This window comes from Dermochelys coriacea, chromosome 5 (genome assembly GCF_009764565.3).
Source record: "Dermochelys coriacea isolate rDerCor1 chromosome 5, rDerCor1.pri.v4, whole genome shotgun sequence".
Classification (NCBI taxonomy): Eukaryota; Metazoa; Chordata; order Testudines; family Dermochelyidae; genus Dermochelys; species Dermochelys coriacea.
This window is the reverse complement of record NC_050072.1, coordinates 74,115,105-74,127,219: the sequence shown is the minus strand read 5'-3', so window position 1 is coordinate 74,127,219 and position 12,115 is coordinate 74,115,105. Positions and strand designations below refer to the sequence as shown.

The following is a 12,115-nucleotide window of genomic DNA, read 5'->3' as shown; positions in this document are numbered from 1 at the left end:
AGGATCAAATTTAAATCGCTGTGGATTCCGAGGATCTTCATATTTGGGGGTGCCATTCAATCCATCCAAGGTTAGTTGGCTGTGTGTGTGTGTGTGTGTGTGTGTGTGTGTGTGTGTGTGCATGAGAGAGAGAGAGAGAGAGAGAGAGGACCTCTGTATTAACTAGTAAAATCTTGTGGCTTCTTCAGAGAATAACTACATAACCATGAAGTGAATATTGAACCAGGAACCCTTTAAAGAAGTTAATATTTAATTTGTTGGGTTTTTTTTGTTTTTTTTAAATCCCCACTGCACCCCTACACAGTACTGTTTCTCTGTTTACAAATGGCGATGGAGAAACTGATGTGTAAGTTATGGATTGCCAAAACCACACAGCAAATTGTCAGTGCTTGGTTTAGAAAATGGGAGTTCCTAATTGCAATCCACTGGACCCTACTGGGTGAAAATATTCTCTGGTCCAAGAACTACATGTGAATCCTGTCCAGAAAAAGCAGAATTCCGCATAGCAGAGGAAATGCTCAAGAGTTCTCAACATTTCTCTTTCTGTGTTCAACCTCAGGACACCTGAATCTTACTCGAATATGGTTGAGATCCTACTCACATCTGTTGTTGGGGGGGGTACGTGAATCCATGGGATTTTGAGGATCAAGGGGATGGGAAACATGGGAAATAGCAGAGCCATTGCTTTTAATGGTGGGAAACTGGAAGTGAACAGAGGCTGCTGAAGATGATGGGGAGGATTTGGTAGGCTCCGAAGATATGAATAGACTGGGAAGCTGGACAGGGAGAGACAGTAGAAGGCAGGGGATCTGTGCAGCATGTGGGAGGGTGGTGAAGACAGGTCAGTTGCTGCTAATATGTGGGAAAGGGAATGTAGTTTCAGGTAGGGGACAGATTCCAACCAAGTATCTGAATGGGGAAAGAAGGGTGGAAGTAAGATCTGTGGATTTTATGGGGGTTTGAAACTGGGAGGAGAGGGTGGGATCTATGCACAGAAGGATATATAAAATTGATTGACACTGGAGCAACAACTTACCTGCTCCTTTTGCATAGCAAATCGGCCAAGGCAGCAGCGCAGTTTCCTGCTTAGGCGTACCACACCCTCCCCCATCGCACCATTTGTGAACCCCACATTTGAACTGGTTGGGAATTTTTCTACACCAATTTGTCAAAAGCAAACCTTTGTGGGAACAAAAAAAGAAAAGGAGTACTTGTGGCACCTTAGAGACTAACAAATTTATTTGAGCATAAGCTTTCGTGAGCTACAGCTCACTTCATCCGATGAAGTGAATTGGACTTTCAAAGCCTTTGACAAGGTCCCTCACGTAAAGCACTTAGAGTAGCAGCCGTGTTAGTCTGTATTTTTTTTTTTCCCCCACCAAATGCATCCGATGAAGTGAGCTGTAGCTCACGAAAGCTTATGCTCTAATAAATTTGTTAGTCTCTAAGGTGCCACGGGTACTCCTTTTAATTTCAAATGGAATTTCTATAATCTCACTTTATATTTTTGCCTTGATTTATTTTACATTGTACTAAATCTGATCTGCCCAGTAAGCATAATCTTTCTCTCTAGGAGAATTAAACACTGTGAAGTAAAATTTTAACACTGTTTCACTCCAACTTTTACTAATCTTCCATTTCAGACATCCATATTTATTGGAGATTGATTTAACCCTAGTGAGATGCATGTATACACAAAACTCTGGAATGCAATCAATATTTATTGCAGACTACAGCTTTTTCAATGTCGTATATCATTAGTGCTGGCATCTTTCCTCCTCTTCCTGGACATGTGAAGTAAAACAATTTTAAGATTTTGGCTATTCCTGTTTGTATAATCCCATTGCATTAAAAGCTTTGGAAATTCAATTTACCTTTCAGTGTAGATTGACCTACTTGCATGTATTGACCTATAAGCAGTTGTTGCAAAGTATCATGGAACTTTTCCAAACTCTTTTCACCTTACTTTAATCTATTTGACCAAGTTAGATTGTAAAACACTTGGAAGGAAATAGTTACCCTCCTAGGTTACAGGGGACGCTATCAGGGCAATGTTGGGTCCAAATGTAGGTTTTGTGGAAAAAAGACTTTAACAGTCATTTATAAATTGAATATTTATTGTGATGGAGCTTGATTCTGTGGTCCTAGACATCAGGAATTTGTGATAACTCCCCTGGGTGCTTATATTTGGGGTCAGAATTCAAAAAATGTAGAAGAGCATCTTGGGCACTGGGCTACTGAGAATAAAAGTAATTGAGGGGAAGGTCTGTTGGAGGCAAGGACATAGTGTTGTAACCTTCAGAGCTGAAGTGCCTAGAATCCTTGAAACCATGTTCCAATCCCAGCAGGGGCAACTCAGTCTCGAAGTTAGATAAAGTGTTATATAGTTTGCTGATTGGTGGGTGTGCCCGAGGAGATGGCAAAACAACATCCTGTCTACTCTGCCTGGGCTTTGGACCCCTCTTTCTTTACCAGTCATCTGAGCCATGGAAGGAAGAGCAACATGGTCCTAGGTGTAGAGTTAATGACAGGACTGGAGACTTGTCCCTCCGCAGACCCTATCTGGGAGCAGCTGTGGCAGAAGGACAAAGTGTGAGGCCCACTATGACTTCCCATTCTGCACCTCTTATCCCTCAATGGAGGGATAACACCAATAAAGAGGTCTCAGTAGCACCCACCACTCCTTGCCATATGAGCTAAGCATGGAAATCACACATGTTAAGGGCAGACTATCCACTGACCTAGAGATTAGTCACCCTGACAACATCGACAGCTGCTGGGCAGAAGATAAGATGTAGGTGGGTGCAGACTCTAGACGTGGATTCTGTTGGTGTTATCCCCTCTGAGAGCAAGTCCACAAGGGCTCCAGGGAGCACCCCAATTCAGCCATGTACGCTGGAGGAAAAAGAGCATCATGCTGTGAGTGGAGAGTACCCAGCAGCAGAGACCTACCCAAATCCAGGTTTTTGGTGTGACCACAGACTCTGTATTCTGCAATTTAAGCTCTTGACATCTTTTACTTTGGTGTGCCTATCTCCCTTCCTTTCTCCTTCACAGTCTCTCCATTGCCAGTCTCATTTCCCATCTTCTGTGCCCCTCTTCATCCTTTCCTCAGGGTCTCTCCTTTTCAACTTTCTGCCTTCTACCCATTGCCCTTCAGCCCACGTTTGCCCTCCTATTACTTCACAGAAAGTGAAGCTTTGTATGTTGTATCCCTTTCCACCTCTTGGATCTTTTTTTCTGTTTGGCTCTGTAAATGCTCCAGAGTAAGGACTGTCTCCCTTTATGGATGCACAATGCCCACGGTTTGAGTACTACCATAATTAAATTCATGGCGGTGTTTTTGTAAGAGTAGGGATTTGTCCTGCCAGTTTTCTTTTCCTCCTCTCCCCTTGTTGTACAGCATGCTCTGTGCCTATTGTGTGCTTGACTGTCATGCAGTCTCCACATCATCAATTAACTCTATGCCACAGCTGTGGAATTTGGTGCAGAATTGAAGCTTTCATTTAAAAAAAACACAAGTTTGGCCTTTTATGGTTGTGAAGGTAACAGCATTTTATATTGAAGTCGTGTTTAGATTGTCTTTGGAGTCTGCAGTCCGAGAGTCTGATTTGTCCCCATTCATTAAATGCAGTGTTTATGCTGAAGCTTAACAATGTAAATCTCAACATGGATTATTTCATTACTGATCATTCAGCAGAAGCTTATCTCTCGTCACCTTCCTAGTGCCAAAAGCCTTAGCTGTCAAAATCACTAGCTTCCCTTCTGATGCAGTTATGAATTATGAATACAAAATTTCTCTAGCACATTGAGGTAGTAAAAAAATGAATTTATAATAAATACAAATAACAAATGGAATATTGCACTGAAAAATCTCAGTTCTTGAGTTTAACATGAATCTGCTACAGAAACTGGGGACCTTACAGCAGAGTTAGAGTCCAGCCTCTTAAAGTCTGCAGGGGACTTTGCAAGTACAGTGGATTCTGCTTATTAGCAGTCTGTTTCCAGCAAAAAATTGCTATTACCTGGAAGTTGCCAATAACGTTGAAAGTAAGTTTGCAGTGCTGCAGCCAGAGAAGGAAGCCCTGGGATGTACTTGCTTTGGCTGCAGCCCCCCAAACTTGCCTACAGAGCTGCTATCAGAGAAGGAAGTGCTGGGATTTGCTGAGCCTGGGTCCTGCAGGCCAGGTCAGGAAGCAACCCAGAGAGCGCAAAGAGACATTGTGCACCTCCATGGGTCCCCAGTGCCCTCACTCTATGTGAAAAGACTCAGCATCTGGGCTGCAGCCCCACTGCTGCCCTACCTGCTGCCTCCTCTCAGAGCCCACAGAACTGGGATTCCGGGGTGGGGGGGAGGGGTGTCTCCCACTGGACAAAGAGGCAGGTGACGCACCCTGTTACCTCTTCTATGGACTGTGGGTCCTTAAACACAAGCAGGTTTTCCTGTTGGAAAAGTTCAAATCTCTTCAGCATTAAAGTAATAGGAGTGGCATCGGTTCACAGTAAAATGGTATTAAGCAGAAGTTGCTGATACTGGGATTGCTATTAAGCAGCATCCACTACAGCTTATAAAATGCTTGGGGGATCCATCTGAATGAAATGTATCATCATCATAATACCTAGCTCTTATATAGTGCTCTTTGTCAGTAGATCTCACAGCACTTTATAATGGAAGTTAGACCGTTATTTCCATTTTACAGACAGAGGAACAATTCAGGAACTTGTCTAATTCTGTTTTGAACCCAGTTACACTTTAGGCCTTCACATCATCCCCTGGCAATGAGTTCCATAGGTTGAGTGTACGTTATGTGAAGAAGTACATATTTACATTTGTTTTAAACCTGCTGCCTAACTGGGTGACCCTTGGTCCTTTTAAGTGAAAGGATAAATAACTCTTCCCTATTCACTTTTCCCATACCACTCATGATTTTATAGACCTCTATCATCCCTCCTCCCTTCCCCGACATCGCTTTTCTAAGATGATCAGTCCCAGTCTTTTTAATCTCTCCTTTTATGGAAGCTGTTCCATATCCCTAATAAATTTTGTTGCCTTCTTTGTACTTTTTCCAATTCTAATACCTTTTTTCAGATGGGGGTGATCAGATCTGCATGCTGTATTCAAGGCATGGGCATATCGTGGATTTATATAGTGGCATTTTGATTATTATCTGTCTTATCTATCTGTTTCCTAGCCGTTACTAACATTCTTAACTTTTTTTTTTGACTGCCGATGTATACTGAGTGGATGTTTTCAGAGAACTATCCACAATGACTCAAGATCTTTCCTGAGTGGTAACAGCTACTTTAGTCCCCATCATTTTGTGTGTATAGCTGAGATTGTTTTCCAATGTGCGTTACTTGAAATTTAATTTGTAAATGTGATCGGCCGTTTGGTTACCCAATTTAGTGAAATCCCTTTGTAACTCTTCGCAGCCAGCTTTGGGCTTAATACAGAATTACTCAAGATAGTTATCTGCAAACTTTGCTACCTCACCCACTTTTCCAGGTCATTTATGAATATGCTGAACAGTATAGATTCTTGGGGGACACCACTAATTACTTCTCTTTTTGTGAAAATTGATCATTGCTTCCTACCCTTTGTTTCCTATCTTTTAGCCAGGTACTGATCCATGAGAGGACCTTCCCTCTTATCCCATGACTGCTGAGTTTGCTTAAGTGCCTTAGCAAAAAGAAAAGGAGTACTTGTGGCACCTTAGAGACTAACAAATTTATTAGTGCATAAGCTTTCGTGAGCTACAGCTCACTTCATCGGATGCATTTGGTGGGGGAAAAAAAAAATACAGACTAACACGGCTGCTACTCTAAGTGCCTTAGGTGAGGGACCTTGTCAAAGGCTTTGAAAGTCCAATTCACTTCATCGGATGAAGTGAGCTGTAGCTCACAAAAGCTTATGCTCAAATAAATTTGTTAGTCTCTAAGGTGCCACAAGTACTCCTTTTCTTTCATCTGATACAGTGGCTGATTTTAAGCAATAAGATTCATACCACAATTGGTAGTTCTGCAATTTTGTTTGTTTTCTTTAAAGTATTTGTAAACTTCTAGCTCCTCAGCAAAGGTGTCAGATGAAGCTGTGCAGTTATATAGTTTCCTTCAGGCATGTCTAGTCAGATAAATTCCACTTGACCAAAATTAATGCAAAGATTAACATTATTTACCTTTAAAACATTGTCAAAGCTTTGACTACTTAATTGTAATTCATTGAATACTTAATTGTAATTCAAGAGCTTATGAAATCAAAATAAGTTAAATGTATTTTCTTTTAATTTTAGGGTCCTGGTATATCTCATCCTTATGACAGTGGGCACATAGCAATGACATACACTGGCCTATCATGCTTGGTTATTCTTGGAGATGACTTGAGTCGAGTACATAAAGATGCCTGCTTGGCAGGACTGAGAGCGCTCCAACTGGAAGATGGAAGGTACAGGACATTCTTTATTACAGGGCACTCTGGGAAATTTTGAGGAAAACCTAACCATGGAACAAAATATACACTTCACCTGCATAAAATATCTGTTGTATCTTGTCCACCTTCCAGAAGTTTGTTGTGGTTGATGTGAAAAATAGAAGATAGGCAAGTTACCAGGTAGTCTGTTAGTCTTGAGATGCATTCCAGAACTGATTGCTTTCTTAGCCCAGTGCACATTTACTATTGGAAAATTACTGGCTGGCCTGGTAACATGATGGTGGTGGTGCCTTTTTCAGGAGAACTGAAGTGAACTTTGACACACCCTCACATTCTCTGGTTGTGTAACTGTGGGGAGCACTGTCAAAGCAGCTTTCTGTGCCTTCTGGGAAGAGATTTGCTTAGGTCTGACTACTTCTAGCTGACTTAAGAGTGGCACTGAGAGGATGAAAGTTAAAAGTTGAGATTCAGGGGTATAATTGGGTGGAGAAAGAGGATTCTAGGGATCCCTACTATATCTGGATTCTTTTTTTGCAGTCAGTAAAGATGAACTCTACTGCATAAACTAGCATTATTGTATTCCTCAGATCCAATAATAGATACTGAGTGATTCTGCTTGTAGTCAGTGAAAGGTCAAGCTGGGGGGGAAAAATTTTTTTTATTTCTCTGTACTCATTTCCTCCAAGCAGTACAAACTTTTTCAGTCTGCCTCCAACGCAGTGAGTGAGTGGCACGTGGAGCATGGGTATCTCTCTCTCTGGTGCTGGAAACACTAGGGCTTGCTAGGAAAAAGATTGCAGAAGTGCAATATGTGCAGTACTATGCTACAGCTAAGTTTGACTTTCTGCACAGTCTCTTCAGAATACTTTACAGTCTCTAGAGATGGAATGTGTCGTCTTCAGTGGTAGCTAACTCTGAAGTCAAATGTCAAAAGATTGAAATGTCATTAGGAAATATGCTTATCTGGGTGCTAATGCCAGATATTCAGAGCTCTATCCATGCTAGGCACCTTCGATCCAATTTGCAGCCTCTACTGCTGGCTCTATGCCTTTGTGTCATGTCCTATTTAGAAGGATACAGATGTCATTGGGACCAAAAGTTTTGTGCATGTCTGTTTTAAAAAACAAAAAAACAAAAAAAAAAACCAACCTGCAGGTAGTTTTTATTTTAAAACATAAGACAATTAAAGACACATTCTGCTGCAGTATGTGTAACCCAAAGTTGCAGCTTAGTACAGAATTGTGTGTAATCGGCTAGTTGTCCCGTCTGAATGAGGAACATCAACATGATTATAGCGGAGTAAATCACTTTCATTTTTAATGAAATCACAGACTTCCTTACCTAATAGCTTCCTGTCAAAATGACTCTAGTTATAAATCAGAATGCTGTAGCTCACTTACTGTATTAAGTGTGTATATGATATAAAAAGGGTATGTATGCATTTTTTAAAAAACCTTTTTTTTAAGCAATATTGTTTCAGTACTAAAAATAGTGTTTCAACATCACCCATCCAGGGGGGTTGTTGTTGTCTCAAGACTGATCTGCAAACAGTTCTTGTACTGGTACAAAACCTGTTCAGTTAGTGTTGTGATTTTTTTTTTTAATAGAAATAGTTAACCAGCACAGCCCTAGTGTGGACCATTATAAGTATAAGGCACCTGGACACTGATATTTATCTTATTTCCCCTTCCTGTACAGGAATCCCTACATTGATAAAACACCTCAGTAGCAATATAACTTCATCTAAGCTAAGGGGATTGTACTGCTTTAAATTACTCTGATGTAATTAAAGCTGTGCAACTTTGTGTGTAAACAACCCCTAAGTAGTTGCTGCTGTTTCAGTGATATTTTCTAGCTGAGAACATGTTGCATCCAACACACTGCAGGACTGAAAATATTCGCTTTCCTATTAGAAAGCACTGGATATCTGTGTAAAACTTGTTTTAAAGTAAGCACTATATTTAAACTGTTTGTCTATTTTTGAGTTAAGAATAGTTCAAGTTAAGAAGACAGTGTTTGTTTGTTTTTATGTTCTATGTTTTGTGATTCCCAGTTGGTTTTTAGTGGGAATGTAGATTGATTCCTTCTTTGCATGATAAATTGTTATGGTAGGTTAAGTGATTGATTATGCTTTTTATTGTCTTTAAAATCAATGTGTTTTTTGGTGATCTCTTTTCTTTGTAATTAGAAGAGAGAGGCAAGAGACCCAGTGTACAAACAAGTTTTTCTAATAAAACTCTTCAGCAGACTGAGATTTTTTTGAACAGTATGTGGTGCTCTCACGCTCTTAATATTTTTTTTAAGTTGTCTGGAGAATGAACATACTTAGGCACTGTTAAGTCAACCAATCACTAGCTTTTTTTTCCTTGCTTCCAGAAAAGATGGAGCAGAAAAAATTAATTAATCCTGTTTCAGAAAGCATAAATGTTAAATGATTTCAGCATAACCTTCAGTTTCTGTCCAGCACTCCTAAGCTGCTAAATTCTAAAAAAAATTAATGCCAATTAACTGAATTCCCTCTCTGTGGATCCAGTTGTGTTGATCCACAGTAATATATATCAGCCAAAAAGACACTGACCCCCAGAAATACCAACTGTAAGATTGAATGAAGTCAAGAATTTGTTTATGAAAACAGAATACTCTCTTCTGAGCCTTTTTTTCATGATGGGTAATTGGGAGTCCTTGACCCAACTTTTAAAGATAAAGCAAAAATCCAAGTATTGTACTACATTAATACATGAAACTTCAGCTGTTTTCTTCTACAAACCAGAGGAACACTTTAGATACCCACGATTTTTTTTTTATTTATTTTTTTTCTTCTGAAGACCATCCTAATGTTGGTAGGTCTTCATGAGCCTGAGTTTTTTGTTCCAGATTCAGTCAGGATAGCTTATTGAAAGCTCACATGGTGAAATAACTCTAAAATGTATTTGAAATTCAATACAGTCTTAGTTAAGTGTGATACTAATTGAAGAAATGTAAGAGGTAATAGGAAAGCTCGCTCTGTCTTTTAAGGTAGCCCCCATTCTGCTTTAAGACTGACTTAATAATCCAAACTTTAACATGGTAAACTAATTGTTTATCTAAAGAGGTGTTTTTTAATTAAGCCAGAATAGAAAGGCTTGGAGGGGTGCACAAGGAAATCTTGGGTAGAAGACTATAGAAAAAACCACAGACCTGGTTACATGTAGAGGTCTGGTCTGTGATTTTTATTGCATTCTGTCTGTGAATCCATCGTTAGACCTTGTAGAAATTTTGTGTTTAACACTTTGCTAGAAGTCCTGCTCTCATTCTTGTTCCTTCATGAATGAACTGCCTTCATGAATGAACATGGGATCTTGACTGTAAAAACATCCCTTCCATTTCTGAATCCTGTTTGTCCATGGTTTTTGCATTAGTTACCCCAGCAAACCTGACTGTAAGTGGAATCTGTTTTGACTGCAGTGCAAGGGAAGTTAGCAATTGACCTTTAAATCACTTGGCAACTAAGTGAGAATGTTTCCTATCTGGTCAGTTTTGAAGGAGAGAATTGCCCCAGTTCAACAGTTGAATACTAGCCAAGGGAGCCTATCTATACTATAAAATATAGTAAGAGGCAAATAACATATTGCCCAACTGACACTCCCAATTCTTTGGAGTTGGAACCATTAAATATAGCAGCTGCTTAAGGAAGTAGAGCTGGTCTAATACAGAGGGACTAAAACTTAAATAAATTCAGTTCAACTCCCAAATTTCTCTGTAAAATCAGCATTAGAAATGAAAACTTAACCTGAATGGTCTTTAAAAAGTGTACAATAGCAAGAGATATGCATGTAATTTGTTAGAAAATGGTAGGTTCTAACTGCTGTGCTGTTATGATTCCCATTCATAGTATTAAAATCCAGTTTCTAAGTACTTAGTCATTTGTAAAGCCCTATCTATACTAAACTGTGTGAATAATTGCTGCTCAGCGGTGAATATTATTCATCTACCCTTTCAAATTAACTGTTTTACACAATTCAACTTGTGTGTGCATAACATGGATAGATCAGGATTATGTAAATGATTATTGCCCATTTTAATAGTATGTGAATAAAATTCTAGTTTTTATCCCTCTTAGTAAGGAAATTGGATTGACTGAATAATGGGCTGTTAGTGTAAAGACATTAGCCTACATTTTACTTATCAAAATAAATTGCACTGCTATTCTAAATGTGTCTCAGATCCACACATCTGATAGACATTTGTAAAACATGGATCCCTTTACTTAATTTTTTCTAAGTTAAAAAATGTCAACAATTTAGGTTGGGTTTATGGCTAATGAAAAGTCCTTGTTTTAGGACACACATTCTATGTGGGTAGTTAAAAAATTTAACAGATAGCATCTTAGAGCATATAATGAAGAGTAGGGTGTAATGGTGATATTTCTAAAGGGATTATGATCCATTTCATTATTAAACTGAAACAGCAGTGTTAATTAAAATAGAAGTGTTGGCTTAATTTATTTTTAACTTACAAGTCAGGTGAGTCTTGCATGGATATCACATGATAGGGCTCTACAAAGTTAAACCATTTTCAAGAACTTAAAATTATTATAACACAATGCTAAATTTCTTTCATAAACTGAAAATTCCAAATTTAAGGGGGTGTTTGCAACAATATGTGATATTTCCAGAATTGAACCTACTGTCTAGAGCAACTGACTGATATTTAATGGACCAAATTCTCAGATGTTTGTGTCAAGAAATTGCAAGTGTGCATTTGTTAGGCATGTGAATAGCCCAGTGTGCATGTAGATGTTGATTTGCACCTCAGCTGGACACAGTCCTCTTGTAGTATGTCCCAATGCAAAGGTTTATGTAGAGCTTTTAAAGACCAAAGGATGACTTTAGTACTCCAGACTGGTGATCTAGTAAGAAGCCACTTAAAAGTACTTCTGCACACTTACCTGCTTCAAATGTTTTTAAAGCCGCTAAATATTCAAACTGCATATATTTGAGCCAAATGAAGTGTTGTCAGGAAGCTGTAAAACAAAGCATTGCAATAATCTTGTTTTTTGAGGTTGAGAAAGCACAGAGCCTGATCAGGGCAAGCTAACTAATAGTCTTAAAATAGTCTTAGATTGTAAAAAGACTAATGAAAAATTTAATAAAAACAAGAACACTGGAACATGAATGACAACAACACCACACTATATACAGTCCTAATACCAATTGAATATGTTCATTCTTGGAATCTGTTCCATGATGTAATTAAAAAGTAGTTAAATAACCAGGGCCATGCCTTACCAAAATGAGCACCAAGATTGCTAGGGAGGAATTAAGAGGCAAAGAGAAATGGGGGAGTGTAATGATGGTAACTCATCAGTAACAGTGGAATATAACAGAGCAAAGAATGCAGATGCTAAAATATTAATACATGTACCCTGACACTGTCTAGATAAAATTGCCTGAGCCACTAAATGTCAATGGTTCATATCGCCTTACTTCACTTGTTAACACACCACCAAAAAAGAATATTCAGTAAACTTAAATATATGGTTGACTTGGTTGCCCTTCCAAATAGGGGCATAGTATTGTCCTTCTGAAGAGTACAGTTTGAAATATTTAAGGAACTTCCTCTTGAGAGAAGTATGATAAAAAGCCTAGGTGGTTTTTTTTTCCTTCATATTCATGATGTGATAGCCCTTGCAATGCATAATGAGAGAAA

At 38.9% G+C, this 12,115-nt stretch overlaps 1 protein-coding gene across 1 annotated transcript in view; it reads left to right on the top strand.

Annotated features, from left to right (window-relative positions):
* PGGT1B (protein geranylgeranyltransferase type I subunit beta) overlaps positions 1-12,115 on the top strand; it is a 57,330-nt gene that overhangs the window by 24,012 nt on the left and 21,203 nt on the right. The window contains exons 3-4 of the mRNA XM_038401681.2: positions 3-70; positions 6,291-6,442. Of these exons, the coding sequence (XP_038257609.2) occupies positions 3-70; positions 6,291-6,442 (220 nt within the window). The remainder of the gene's footprint in view (positions 1-2; positions 71-6,290; positions 6,443-12,115) is intronic.